The following is a 17,243-nucleotide window of genomic DNA, read 5'->3' as shown; positions in this document are numbered from 1 at the left end:
TACCTTTACTTATGATGATAATATACATATATAATTAATTTAGTGATAAAATCAGAATAATGTCATTTCGCATAAATAGGTATAGATACCTATTATTATATTATTCAGAATACAAATAAGATGTAAAGTGTAAACGCTATAGAGGATGCTGTTCAACTATTTAAGTTTATAAACCTCTAAAAATTTGTTATTGAAATGAGAAGCATTATTCTTGTAAACATTTCAAAATCTTTTGAATTTAATAATTCCACTTTTACATAGTTTGTAATGATATACATCTGATCTTTTATACACATTATACATATATTGAGTTCATAATACGTGATTATATTAATTTATGCATAAACTTGTAATTATGTTGTAAAATAATATAGCTTTCAGTTAAATTGTAAATTTATAATTTTTAAACACAATAAGTTGTAATAAAATAAAATAACTTTTGTACACATTTAAAAGACACATAATACTATTATGGATGGTTATTATTTTTATTTTTTATTTTTCTTGAATACAACCTTTATAAAACATTATAAATATTAAATTAAATAAGAAACTTGACTCAATATAATTTATTATCAAACACGAACGTGTCTGAAAATATTGTATGTAATATTTAAATACCTACTACATAAGCTGTACTTTGACCTGCAAACGTAACAGGCGCGGATCTAGAACAGATTTACGGGGGGAGGGGGAAACTCGCCAACTTAAATAAAATTTCAGCCTAAGTGTTTAGCCACGATATATATATATATATATATATGTGTGTGTGTGTGTGTGTGTGTGTGTGTGTGTGTGTGTATGACTCGAAACGCGAGACGGTGTATGAAGTTATAAATACAAGTACCTACAATCGCACAATACAAGAATCCGAATTGGCAAAAGTCGAGCTTAACGTGATCGCACACTTAGACAAAATACAGTATAACATAAAAGACGAACAGAGTCTATGGGGGGGGGGGGGGGCCCCCCCCCCCCCCCCCCCCCCCCCCCTTGGATCCGCGCCTGAAACCTAATTAGGTTTTCTTTCTAATTAGAATAAAATGAAAACATTATGAACTCTGTAAATTTCGTACACTTCAAAAAAACTTCACTAACGTTATATATTTATTATTTATTAACACTTGAACATATTGATTTAAACTATTTGATAGGTACATTTTATGTACTATTATGATATATAGTTACTTTCATAAGAAACAAAATTAAAGACCTTATGAACTTAATTATGAATTATTATTTTTTTCTAACACAAAAGTTACTAACACTATTATAAAGTTATGTCATAAATTTTTAATAGAAATATGTAAACTTCCGCTTACAATTGTTACCTATTACATACTAAATTGTTTTGATTAGCTATATCTTGATAATTTTTGAGTCTATTTGTTATTGATCACAACAGTATAATTATTAAACCTAGTACATATATGGTGAATCATAATTACATATATTTATAATACTAATCTATACAAGATATTTTTAAAATTGCATCAAGAAACTATGTTAAATTTTGTTGTATTAGATTTTTAAAACTGAAAAAAATTGTACTCAACATAATATATTCTATCAAAATATAAAATTGTTCAACTAGATAGAATACAATATTATTATTTTTCATATCTAATAGTTTCATATAGTATACTTTTGTATTATAGTTAACTTAATTTACGATATTTGAGTACAAATAAGAAATAAATAAGTTATCAAAAAGTTTACTATCCCTAACATAAAGGTTAGAAACATAACGAAAAAATTAATAAACTAATTCATAAACCTGCCTTTCTATTAACTCCATAAGCTGTTAATTGCTATCATCATAATCAAACACAAATTAAAAAAAAATTATTTTTAGTACATTTTGATACATTTTTTAAAACCAATATTTTACTCCTAAAACAAAATAATATCTATTGTTCAAAAATTAAATTATATATTTTAATATTTTAATTTTATATTACACATTGTAGCTTATTATGTATTAATAAAATTCTTAGGTTATTGTTAGAATTTCTAAAGTTAATTCACAAAAATTACCTAAAATATTTATAAAACCATTTATACAAATAATTTTTAATGTTTTTAAATAAAAAAAAAATTTGTACTTAACATTTTTCTTTATTTTTTTTTTCATTTATATGATAAGGTATTTTATAATATAGTATTTAAATATAATATTTTATTGAATTCACACGACTGATTTACATTATAATAGCATTGGTATCGTACTATGTTTCTATGAATAAAAAATTATTACGTTTTTCACTTTTTTTTTTTTTCGTGAATTTGTGTGTTTTTTTTTTTTTTTTGGATTTCACAATAGGTCTTCGATAAGTCCTACATTAAGTTTAATATTTTCTATGAATAAATTCAAAAAAGTAATTTATTATGTACCTATTGAAATGATTAATAATATATACATGGTGTGTTTGAATATATATTTTATAATATTTTTTTTAAATTAATTATTATTTAAAAATTCTAAAAGATTAGTATAAGTTTAGTAAAATACATAATTTTTAATAGTTCTAAAAAATTTAAAAAATATATAATTTTATATTTATCAAATTTGATTCTATTTCCATTGTCTGTTTTTCAAATAACAATTATTATTGTGAACTGGATTTGATTTGCTTCATATGTTTTTTAGGCGGGTAAACTAATCTAAACATTTTGTTAAAAATATGGTCAAAACCATTTATCTACCAATGTAAGAAATATGATGTTATAAAGGTGCATTTAATCAATTCAAGTCAAAACCTTAACTAATAAGAATTCTGTCAAATGCAATAAGTGACGTTGATAACTCAACGCATCTGATGTATAAAATGGAAAGGAATAGTAAAAAATCGGTATTCATCAATTGCGCAGATTTTATTTTTAGACTACTTGAACTGTATACATGTGTTACAAAGATACATTTTTATAGAAATTTAATAGAAATACGTCAATTTTGCTATAAAAATTTCATGACAAAAACAAAAATTGAAATAATTTATTCTTCATATAATAAAGCTCACGCCCATATTTTAAAATATTAGGTATAATATTTTTTTTATATTTTATTTGAATTATCTAAAATTTAATAAGTATAAAAAAATTCAACAAAATAGATACATTTTAAAATATATTAAACACAAAATAGGTGCCCGGAAATTGGATCACAATTTGGTTAGACCACTTCTGTTTTACATTTATATTAAGTAGATCAGATGATTAGGGCACTATTTTTAACAATTTTTAATATTATATCCGATAATCGGGCCACCATTGAATTTTAAATTTTAATAAAATAATATTCAATATAATACGTCACATATAAATTGTTACAATAGCTAACACTTCAGTGTATATGAAAATGTATTTAATGTAACCAAGAGCATTATCGAAAGATAATAATCTAATACTAAATGATATAGAATTATTAAAGGCTGTCACTATATAAAATGGATAAAAATATTTAAAAGCGAATTTACAAAGATTATTAAACATCACGATCGTTTCGTTGATTGTAAACTATACTATTCACATTTAATATTACAATACAATTCGTTTAATTAGCAAAATGTTCAGGTTATATTTTTAATTTCTATGTTTGTGAATAAGCGATTTTCCTTCCACATATATGGGCGTTCGATTCCGTCGAAGGTGCTCATTCGTATTTCAAAAATAATTTTTTATATGTCACATCCAAGTATTCATAATTTTTAAATTTTTTATTGGGAGTTCAATCGGAAGTTTATATTAAAATGAAAAGCTAAAAAACAATATAAGCCAGAAAACTAACTTTAATTCGAAAAAATTATATTCCCAATGAAATAAAAAAATTCAAAGTAAGAGAAAAAAACGAGATTTAAATTTTAAAATCTGTGTCATATTATTTAAAAAAAAAATTATTTTTATATATTACAAAAAATATTTATAATTATTTAATTGATTTTATATTAAATTTGTAAAATCTGTATGACATTATTTAAAAAAGTTGCATTTTTATGTACTAGAAAAAAATAGTTAATGAATATTATATACTCATAAATTTCTGAATAATATAGTTATAGCCCAACTTCTGAATATATTATATTTAATTTGTAGCCAAATCTCCGGGTAATAAAAGGTAAGCAATTATTACTTAAAATAAATAATTACATTTTTTTTTTTGATTCGTTACTTTTATACAAATTTAAAAACAATTAAATGATAAAAACCATTTCTATATACGTTTAGTATGATAAATTATTGTATAACCTTTTTGAACTCTTAATTATTATTTTTTTTTTTTAACTAATAAATTCTTTAACAATTGGCGTATTATAATATATCTCAAACGATTCATTTAAAGCAGTTGTTAAAATAAACCAATAATTTTATATTGATCCCATTGAAATTGTTCGCCAAAATGAATTAAATAAATGAATTAGCAATTATAAACTCACTGTATTGAATAAATCTTAATAATCCAGAGATTCATTTAAAAAAATGTAATTTAATTATTTCAAGTACAAGACGTATTTTCATCCCAATACAATGATAATATTATTTACTAATTTTTGCGAATCATTTGAAGGGTGTGAGTTATCTACAATTAAATATGATTTATTTTTTCAATTAATTAAAAATTATCCCAAAAATTATTTTAACAGAATTTATTTATACAATATATAATATCATCTTATAAATAATTATATTGTATTTTAATCGTACTAATATACATTTTTTTTCAATATAGTTACTATATATACATATATATGTATATATTCATAAAAAAATTAACAGAATTATCGAATTTTCTGAAAACTTTTTAATTTTAAAAAGTGAACATGATAAAAATTGTCATAAAATATAATGTGATGACTGTAATGTTTGACACTACAAAAGATGATATTCATTACATTAATATTTTTCTCTGGAATCATTCCAAAAGAAGGTTACCACACCCATATTTGTTGTCTCTGTCCTACTAACACATACAACATAGAAAATATTTGTTCGACAGTTTCAATTGTGTGAAATAAATTTAAATATAGTTAATATGATACATTTTTTTTTACCATATATTAATTTTTAAACTAGTAAAAAACTAACATTTTTCACTTTTGGCTCATAATTTACTTAAAAATTAAAATATCGTAAAAAATCCATGAGAAAACACAATTATTATAGTCTAATCACATAAAATTGGTTTTCTCAAATAATAATGTACTGTTTCATATGTTTTTAAGACAGAGACAAGTGACAACACTTGTAAGTTTGGCGTCCTTTCTCAAACCTTAATGGTATTGCCTATAATATCATTCGCTTAAAATTTTAATAATACCATAAAGTTTTATTTTATTGTTTTAAGTGCATAGTTTGACACTGTAGGGAATACAAGATAACACGCATTAATATTATGAATATTTTACAATTTAGTAGATAGCTGCTTTTTTATTTGTTTAGAATTATGAAGGTATGAAACCTGTACTAATAAATAATGTATGCGAATAAAATGGTTAGTAAAATTATCATAATTCATGAACAAATTTCAAATAAATAAAATTATTTATAAACTGCAAAAATAAAAACAAGACAAAATTGTATCAAACTCAAAAATAAAATATTTTGTAATATATAAATTGTTATAAAAAATTAATGGAAACCATAGAATAACCAACATAATTTTCTCCATTTTTGTCACACAAAATTTGAAGATTATGCATTATTTTTTGTTGATTATTTATACTACTTGATAATATTTCTTTAGACAATATTAAACACAATGATAGACGGGGACTTAAGAATCCAAAGAAGTTGCGCTTTGATAATATTGAATATGAAATATAACATACACTATCAACTCAACCAGATATAGATTATTCTACAAGCTATGTAATTACATTTTGAAAGTAATTTGAATTTTTACATATTTAGACATTGTTTAAAACTTTACAAAAGACACAATAGAAAAGACATACTGTTCTTACAATTATAAAATTAGAAGTGCTGAATAACATATAACAGATATCGCCTAACCTTTTTTTATTCGTGGGTTACGTACATAAAATATCAAATTTTCTTAGCAGGTGAAAATTTTTGAACAGATATAATTTTTAATTTTATATAAATATAATATATATACATTATACACTAATAAATATTTAAAATAATTCTCATAGTATACATAAATAAACTTATTATTAATTTTAACAATAATTTTTATTAATAAGGAGTATGAAATCGATATTTTACTACTGATATTTCTTCGAATTAAGGTTTAATGTAACTAGTCCTAATTTTAAAAATTAAATCCAAATTTTTTTCAAACATGGCCGATCTATATTTTGATTTGACATACCTATTTTATTTTAGAAAAAATGTTTTCGCACTAATAACTCATAGCATGTATATATAAATACAATTGATTTTTTTTTTTTTTTTTAATATAAATATTATGCATTTGGGAGGAATGTATAAATATCAATTAATGTTTCTTATTGATAATGCATTATGTTTCAAATCAATCATAATTTTGGAAAAAAAGCTGTCAAATATTTTGTTTCATCATACTTTCGAATACTGTACTTTTTGAGCACAAAAATACTTTCTTTACAAATTAAACATATAATTTTATTATATGAATAAATAAACAAATAATTCAACGATCACTACTCATTAAAATCACGGTATTCTGAATCTATTTTTATTTTCAGTGCTATTTCTGGAATTTCAAAGAAGTGAATTTTAAATAATTGGTGGGTAAAGTGAATAATTATTATTACAAGTTCACTGCAGACATAGATAAAGAGGTAATTGAACATTAGTTGTTGATTGATTTCGTTGATGTGGCTAATCTCTTTCATTGTCTACATCATTAAATATAATCGTTCAGCTCGTAATTTTTGATACGGCTGATACAGATGATTATTGGTACGTGTTCACGATACAAACTTTGGATATTACACATATTTTTAAATTATTTACCGTTCTTTTATATGAAGAGGGTGGTTAAAATGTATTCGCGGCCGGAAGTTTGAAGACCCCTTATGTACAATATTACATACACGAAAAATAAAAAATCGAAATACTGTAAAAAAAAAACTTTTTTTGTCGATTTTTCATTTTATGTTTTTAGTTGTACTTTCCTATTTTTATAATAAATATAGCTTTTAATGCTAGAAGCAGAAAATTTAGTTTAGAAAAAAAAATACAAAATTACCCATCTACAAAGAAAACTGAACCAATGTGTCATAAATGAATTGTTCATACTGAAAATAACCTTATTCGTTCACAAAATCTAGTATATAAGTATTGTTTTATTTTTTTTTAGTTCTTTCGATTTGTTTTTATTTTATTTTTATCATAGGGTAATTGCATTTCGTTTGATTAATTAAAAAAATCTCTCAACTCATACAAACTCAACTTTGAATTTTTAATTTTTTTGGTTTATAAAATTCACATTTACTGAACATTTTTGATTCTAAGTGAAGCAATGAACGTATTAGTTTTACAGTGAGATGTATGATTTTTTGTTATGAATACACACATTGTCGATAAAATGCTTCAATTTTCAGTTTTCAGGATGGTTTTGTAAAGCTTATTCTAATTTTAAGATTTAGTTTATATTTCAAAAAGTTCCCAGTATTTATTTATTTTTTTTTTTTTTATAACCAGAAAAAAAAACAAAAATAAAAAACAAATGAGAATTGTAGTGCTAAATCAGGTTTTAATAAAAATATTTTGTTATAATTGGAAAACGGATTAAAACTTTAAATGTTTACCAAATATATATATATATGTTTATTATGATTTTCTATAAATAGTATAATTTTCAAAATATTTTGATTTTTATCAAACTATTTGACAATTGAAATTTTTAGTTATTTTAATTTAATTTTTATTATTATTATTATTATTAATGTTAATTAAATATTTAAGAGTGGATAAAAAAAAAATAACAGAAATACATACAAATATTTTTATTTATATCTAAGATTTTAAAACGTAATATTAGATCATTTAAAATTCTTTCAATTTGTATAAAAAAGAAAATTTTTTCAGAAAGCCAAATTAATTTTTTATAAATTTTTATAGCATAATTTTTTTACAAAATTGGGTATTAAATATTTTTTTTCAAATAAACAAATCTTGTTTTAATTCAAAAATGTATAACCATAGATACTTGAAATTTTTTCAAAATGTTTAAATTATTAAAATTATCATCACAAAATAATGTTTTCAAAATTTTTTTAATTCATTTTAAAATATTTATAAGTTATAAGCGTGCCAAATTTAAATTTTTTTTTTATATATCGATAAGAGATTATTTGTGGGGTCAAAATTCTTAAAAATTTAACATAAGATTCCTTATAAATAGCTCATACTAAAATCATAAAATCAAATAAAAATAATTATTTTTTATAAACATTTTAAGTTAAAATTTCAATGAAATTATTTAATTACACGATAAATAACGATACTAAGTATTTTGTTATAATTTTAAAACGTTATTCTTAAGAACTTAAAATTTTTATATAATATATTATATTATTATAAATTTAGTATACGAAAAAACATCTTTGATTTATTTTAATAAATATCTATTTATATTATGAGTTTATTTTTGTTTTTTATGGTATTTACAAAAAAATATCATTAAATTGTATGATATATTAGTTTTTATAATATGATATAAATGTATATATTAATAAAATTAAATAATAAAAAAATTATATCAACATTTTGTATATTAAAGATAAAATAAATTACTTTAATAGCTATATCAAAATAAAAAAAAATTATCACGAAATAAACTTATATATTATAGGCTAACCGATTTTTCTGCTCATTATTGTTTTTCATATCGTGTGATTGAATTCAGATAAAGCTCACCCATAATAATGATCCACTCGATACCTATATACAGCAGAGTAGTACACACTTATTAATTTTTACCAGTTTATCTTTAGTTATAAAAATTAAATTGTTCAGTTCATTTTTAAAATGTAATTTAAATTTCTATTCAATTTAACTAAAAGAGTATATATTTTTTTTTGTTTTTTAATTGAAATTTATTATATTTTACTCCAATTGTATCGTAATAATACATAAACTTTATATCAAATAACAATACAATTTTTAGTATTATACATATAAATAAGAAGTCAATAGTACAAAACATTATTAGCGATAATCAAAAAAAAAAATTATTCACCTATACCTATTACCTATAGTTGCAAAATGTGTATATTTATATTTAATTTAAGCGAATACGCAATTAAAAATTCACTTTTTCTAACTTACTAATAAAAAACATTGAATTAAAGTAAAAATTAAGTTATCTGACTTCATGATGATATTCTTGAAATAATTTGTTATTGCATGTTTTCTCTGTCCTTTAAAGATATTCTGGTTGTTGCCAATTCTTAATTTGTAAATTTTTAACATAATCAAATATTATAGTAAATGATTAATATTTTTTTTTTTTTTTTCGTTAACTATTTAAGTAACCAGCTTTTATTTTTTAATAATTTTACCAATAATATATTGACATACAATACAATTGATATTACATTCAATGCATCTCGATAAAAATTAAAAACATTAATTTAAAATAGAATTCAATCTAAGCATATTTTGTACATGTTATATTTCAATTATTGATGTTATATTAGTCAAATCATGAAAATATTGGATAAAATGAAGCATGCTATTATTTAATTCTAATTTTTTTCAGCAATAGTGAACAAATTAAGAAGGAAGTAAAAATATTATATCTTATTTCCAGAAAATAAATATACAAGTATGTATTTCTTTAGACTAAAATTAACAATAAAATTGAAATATTTTCAATACATAAAAATTGATACAATACATTTTTTTAATATATTTAGTGATAACGTAATAATATAATGAGTAATTTTATAATACGTATTACATACAAATATCATTTAATAATTTTTTTATATTAAATAATAAATGCATTTTTTTTTCATTCATCGAATTAATTTATATATCATTATTAATAACTGAAATAAATTATATCATACTAAAAAAGCTAATAATTTATGGTTTTTTAATCCCTTTCATATAATTTTTTATTATATATTATAATATGTATATTAAAAATCATTATTATGTTTACTTTATATGTTTATTAAGTAACTTCATTAATTTAACAATATGATCATAATAATTTACAACAATTAAACAGCATGATACATGATTACATAGTAGAGAAGGTATTTATTAATACCACCATAAATTGTCAGTTATCGTCGTTGATTCTAGTTTTAGTTTCAACGGGTTCTTGACAAGTTTCTACAAGTATCCTATTTGATTTATCTGTAGGTGGTTTTGAGGAACAATGCTGAAATTGAAAGATTTCTTTTAGTGGTAAATAGTACATGATGGAATCATTTGTAGTTAAGCTGGGAAAGTTCTATGCCGATTCTGCTTGTAAATATTTACTCGGTAATCATTATATGACTCAAATCTAAATTGCGCTTGTATACATACAAACAAGTATTTATTTTATTTTCTCGTCAGTTAACACATATAAACCTTAATAAAATTGATCGATTTACTATTAGAATTGTTGAAATGTTGACATTTTATTAGTGATTTTAATATGACTAGACATATATGTAAATAGGTACTGTTAAACGAAATAGTGAATGATATTCGTACCTATACTATATTATAAATATTCAACGTAAAATACTTATTATAAAACAATCCTAAGTCATATTATATTTTTAATGTTTATAATATGTTTATAAAATATAAATATTCTCTAAGAAGATACGTGCCACGCTACAAATAATGTTTGAATACTAGAAAAAACTTATTTTTCTTTTTAAATAAAAGTACTTAAAAAATGGATTTGATTGGTAAAATGTATTTAAATTTTGTATATTATGTTTTTAGATTTCATATAATAGTAAATTAATATAACTTAAAATGTATCTTTTTTATTATTATTACAATTAATATTTTAATAAAGATATATGTAATGGTACACAAGCGATTAGTTTATATAAAAACTCATATGTATAAGGAATAGATTTTTAAATATTTATGTTGGTAACTTATAATTTTTGTCACAAAATTTAATGCTGTTTTAATTAAACCTATTTCGTAACTTCAACCCAAATTAAATTTTATATAAATTCCTAATTGAAAACTTGAACAGTATTATATATTTACAATAAACTTTGTTTATGTTTTATCATTTACTCTTTTGCAGACAACTAATATATTATTATTTTAATAAAGTTTTAATAAATTATATCATATTAAATAATATTTAAATGTATTTTTAAATTGTATAAAATTAACAACATTTTTAAGCAAATTATTTTAACCACTTAATGAAATTGATCCTTAAATTTTAACCTATTATTTATAAATATATATGTAAAAATACTAGTCTGTTAATATGGTTGATCTTTCGTAAATATATAACATATTATCATAATATTGTCTCATTGAATGTATATTTGTTATGATTTATTGTAGTTATTCCTTTGTTATATGAATTATTTTTTGTAAATAAATATACAATTAAGAATGCAAAATAGTTCAATACGAATCCAAATCAAGGAAATTATGCCAAATTAAATTATGAAGAGGCCTCTCTTGTAAGGTTAATTAACAAAACAGAAATTACTTAATTACTCATGTCGAAAAGTTCACTAATTAATATAATATAGATAAAACTCGACAGAAAAAATATTATAAAATACAGAAATATCATAACGAATATAAAAATCTGAATACGTTTCTCAAAATCAAAAGACTATAAATATGTTAATTGAAATTTATTTTAGTTCAATCTTATGACATAGCTTGTTTATAATTTATAATGAAAATTGAATTAAAATAATTTGAATAGAAATATATTGCGAGAGTATTTGTAATAATATATACTATATAGTATATTATACTTTATACATATTATATATTATGACAATATTAATTTCGGCGACATATTTTTAAATAGAAAAAAATAAAATACTTTATAATTCGAGGACATTATTATCAAAGCTAGCCTTAAAAACTAAACCACATTTATTTTCAAATCAATAATAATATACTATTTTTAAAAATGTTAATTAAAAAAAAAGTTATTTCATTGTTTTTAAAAATGTGAGTATTATTTAATCATCTCTTATTTATTATCTACATTAAAACAAAGAAGTTTGAATATTGTATTACAAAAAAAATTATATAGCACTTATGCATTTAGAAAAACGTAATCGGTTAAAAATAATGTAATAATATTCAAAAAAAAAATGTAGGAAAGTGAGGACCACTCTGCAGTACATAAGGTGTCGCATTGGATCGTTGTAATTGGTTAAATGTATTCAATTTGAATTAAATTATATATCATTGTATGCGAAAAACGATTTTGAATAGAGACAATCTTTCAGTTTCGGCCTATATTACAAAGTACATTTTATAATTTGATTTTTTTTTTTATAGCTATTAAAGTTATTTATTTTTATTTTAGTATAATATTAGATTAATGAAAAATTTTCCGAAAATATTTAATGTTTTATATTATTAGTATGTAATTATTTATAATATATTATACTAACTTCTATAACTCAAAAAATAGTAACATCTTTTAGTAAAATAATATAAAATTGTAAAAATAGTTTTATAGTATTAATAGATAATATATTAAAATGTATAATAATATAAAAAACGCAAGTCATTAGTCCCCGCAAATAAGGTATATAATTTATAAAAAAAATTAAAATCGTAATTCATTGTTAAAATATATATTTTTTTTTAAATTTTAACTTCTTCAAATATCTATAAAAAATAATTGTGCTTTTATGTTTTCAGACTTTTTAATTCCGATACGAAATATTTATGAGAAACATAATATTACATTTTTAAACTTAAAATATAATAACTAAAGATTTTATAAATTATTTACTACATAGTACTTATTGTTTTTAATTTTCGTTGACAAATTTTGTATAAATTTAACTTCAAAAGTGTCATAAAAAAATATTGTGTCAATAAATTTTTAATTATTTTATACAGACGTTAAGATAAATCATCACGGATCTTGTATTACATTTTTAAAAACTTAAGCCCATAAAACATTTTTTAATTGACATTTATAAAAAAAAAAACTATGTAAATTTTCATGCTTATATAAAGCTCAGAAAGAGTTAAAATATTTCGAAAATTATAACACAAACATTTTTTGTAAATTATTGAATCTATAGTTTATTGTTTTTAAATTATAACAAAAAATAAAAATCATTTGAGAAAAAATAGTTATTACATAATACATGAATGAATATCCATTGTTGTATTTATTTAAAATTCGAATATTTATAAAAAAATTAATTTTTTTAAGATAGATTTTAAAACGTATAAGAAACCTTCTGCTAAATTTTCAAATTTTAAGTACAAATAGCAAATTTTTTATAAGTTCTTACTGCAAACTATTTTTAAATTTTCAAATTTTGTCAAAATGTGTATGTTTATAAAAAAAATATTGTAAGTATAAATTGTTGACATATTTTTACTTAGAAATGAGTCTTTATTTGTAACCCTGTTTTTAATTTTTAAACATTTTTACCTATTTATAATTTTTTTATCAACATTTATAAAAAAAAAAATCTAAAAATGTTTGAAAATTGTAATTTTTTATAAATAATTTAAAAAAAAAATCAATTTTTTAAAAATTATACTATACATTTAAAATGATAATATAAACACTTGCCCACTTAACGAAAATTTTAAATTTCTGTCTTAATTTTTTTTAAAGTTGAAACAAACTAAAAAAATCAATTTAGTCAAAAACTGATTTAGTGTGAAAATTTCTATTTTTTCTTAATTCTTTGTTTATTTTTCCGGGTTATAAAAAGTAATGAAATTTTTAATTTTGTTGTCTTAAGTACAAACTAAATCAAACTTTTTATCCAAAACCACTCATAAAATTGATAAACACAAAAAAAAAAAGAAAAGAAAAAACAAATCATTGTAAAATAAGTATATTTATCACTCCCCTTAAAATCTAAAACACCGTAATTAAAGTTATGCAGAGTCATCTAGAAGAATTATACTTATTTATATAAATATACCATTGTGGTGTACTTAGTTTATAATTTATATTATAATCTATATTGAAAATTAACCAATAATTCATAAGATTATACCTTTCGTGTTTGTCCATTTATGAATTAATTAATATTCTACATAAATATTACACGGTTATATTTATGAGGTTCAATAGTTTTAACATTATTATTTGTTTTAGAGCGTATTATAAATCAAACACTAAAATTATATCGATTAGTTTATATGTATATTATACATATTTGTGAAACCTACATGTCAAAATTACACAAAAATTCATTTATTAATGTATACAAATCTTTAAACATGTTTGTATTTATTTATAATTTACTGCCTAATGACAAGTTTTATAGTTTACAGTTTAATGTACTTAAACCGTTATGTATAGTACTATATTAAATCAAGTTTTAAATTAAATGATATAATTGAAAAGAACTCGGTTTGTATATAGTTACTTAATGTTTATATGTATATAACAATGTCTGTTAGTATATTTTTACGAATAAAACATATTATTGAAAATATTATTTTCAGACAATACGTGATTTTTTTTTTATTATCAAGGGATAATAATTTATTATTATAGTAATAATGTTTTATGTAACAAATAGCTTTTTCATTATGATATTACCAAAGATGCTTTTTCTTGGTTTGAACATCATCATTATTGATTAGCCAAAGAATTTTCTAAGATATATTTTATCAATAAATTATCATATAATAAATAATTTAATAAAATTGACATCTTAACGTGAAAATGATATATACATTTTAAATAACAACCAAATATTATTGAATTTGAGCAGTCTTATTAATGAATAATTTTTCGATTGAAATTAGCAAACCTAAAACTTTACCTATTTTATGTTTAGACTATAATTTAATATTATAATACATAATAAGTCAACTATAATATAAAATAATTGAACAATACGTTTCTATACACTTTATTAATTCATAGTTTAATGTTTTTTAAATGACTGATTTTGACACACATTCATTATAAACGTCATTTTATGTTTATTTATAATTAATTTTTATGGAAACAAAACCTAACCTAACCTGTAGAAGTAAAAATTATTGGAAATATTGTTACACACCAAACAAAATAATTTAAAAAAAGTCTAAAATATTTCGTGTTTATTCCAACATTCCTTTAGAATCATATACGTATTTCAAGGGTACCATGTTTTTAATAGTACATCATCAAAATATATTGTAATATTATTATAGTAGTCATTAGTTTACTTATCATTTCAATACTTACAGGAATACGCAATCAACGTACAGATGAAAATCCACGAGTACCCAAAAATCATAGTTGAGTGTAAAATTAAATTGACAAAAAAAAAAAAAAAAAACAATACAAATTAATATCGTATTTTGGTTTACTACGCGGGAATAAAATATTTTACTAGGTATTTAATATCTAAAATTGTACTCGCATGCGTGCATGCGTAACACTCGCGTGGCTCTATGTAATAACGATGATAATATTATAAATTAATGGTTACAATAATAATGATGATAATAATAATAATTATTATTTATTATTATAATATATTTTGTGCGATTGTTGGTCACGCGGACGACGCACTCGAATGGGATGCCAATGACTGTTGCGAGCGCAGTCGATTTTCAAAATGCTCCGTCGCTGGTAAGCGCAACATCTCCCTCGTGCAACGTATATTATAGTTCGGAATAGCGCCACGCTACGCGTCTCCGGGCTGAGAGAAATGTTCAGTGAAAATGTATATTATTATATAATGTGCACGTAATAACATTATATTACATAGGTATTTGTTTTGTATTATATTACCTTATAAAATAATGATAAAATGGTTTTCAATACACTGACACAATCAATTTATGTTATAATCTATTAAATCGCTGTTTGTGGTAGGGCTTTTGAACTCATAGACTAAACTCAAAACTAATATTATCGCGTTGTTGAGAATAACATTTAAAAAGAATTTCAGAAAAAAATACTGACCTGTGGGTCAATTTAATAATATTTTTGAATTAGCACTATTACACCCAATAGAACTATTATTAAACTTTTATCTCTACAATATTTTAAATATTTTAATGTCTTATTGCAGTCACATTAAAAGTTAAAACTCACCAAAAAAAAAAAAAAAAAAAATACTATTCTAAGAAATCAAAAAATATATTGATTTATGCTTGAATTTAGAAAACTTTTTTTCTATAATTACATTAAGTTATATCAGTTTATGTATTTATTGTATATATTTATGTAAAATAAACATCTAATCTTATAAATTTAAGTAAAATATTACAGTGATAAATTCTTACACACATTATATCTATATTAATATTTGATGCATACTTTATTAATTCAACAAATAGTTTCAATTCTATCGTACGAATAAAGGTCTGAATTTTTCTTTTTTAAAAATTATCAAAACAAAATTTTATCATGTAAAATAATTCACAATTTTCTACGAATAAACTTTTTAATAATTAAAATATAATTTTTATATTATATTTTTGTATATGTTTGTGATAAAAATAATTCTTATAGCTGCAGGAATAAAAAAATAATATATATGTAGTGTATATTTTTACATATTATTTTAAAAATATTTAAACGATCATTCATACTTTGTATTTACTTACATTTTAATATATATTTTATAAAAAAAATGCACATTATACTGAAAATAAATTGTGACGTTAATGCTTACGTATGCACACGAATCGTTATTGTTTTAGCTTTAAAAGTCTGAGCCCTTGATCGTGACGTGTAACAATAATATTGTAGAATTGAACATTTTTGTCTTCAACGACACGTTGACAGGAAGAAAAAAAACCACAAAAAAAAAAAAAAAAAATAATACAACATTTTCAATTTTGATTAAAATCTAATAAAATTATAATGTAAGTTGTGAAGTCTACTAAAATAATACAATTTTTTTAGAAATTACCTATCTGTTGTTTAATAGGAAATTAATCCCATCTACCTTGTTTTATATTACTGTGATTCAGTGTTTCGATTTAACAATTATTGCTGCTGTGTGTTTTTTCGCATACGTACTATGTATTTATACATGTATAAGTATACTAATATTCTCCATGATAGGATTGTTTTGGTTAATATTGATATTATAAAAAATAATTTCTAGTAAAGAAAAAATTTTACA

At 21.0% G+C, this 17,243-nt stretch overlaps 1 protein-coding gene across 1 annotated transcript in view; it reads right to left on the bottom strand.

Annotated features, from left to right (window-relative positions):
• The window catches only part of LOC112600954, an 87,606-nt gene extending 71,914 nt beyond the window's left edge, over window positions 1-15,692 (bottom strand). The window contains exon 1 of the mRNA XM_025348313.1: window positions 15,347-15,692. Within this exon, the coding sequence (XP_025204098.1) occupies window positions 15,347-15,398 (52 nt within the window). The 5' untranslated portion in view covers window positions 15,399-15,692. The remainder of the gene's footprint in view (window positions 1-15,346) is intronic.
• Window positions 15,693-17,243: the final 1,551 nt, after the last annotated feature.

Source organism: Melanaphis sacchari, unplaced genomic scaffold, assembly GCF_002803265.2.
Source record: "Melanaphis sacchari strain LSU unplaced genomic scaffold, SCAv2.0 Contig73_pilon_pilon, whole genome shotgun sequence".
In the NCBI taxonomy this organism is placed as follows: Eukaryota; Metazoa; Arthropoda; class Insecta; order Hemiptera; family Aphididae; genus Melanaphis; species Melanaphis sacchari.
Note: the sequence above shows the minus strand (reverse complement) of the source record. Positions and strands in the feature narration are given on the sequence as shown.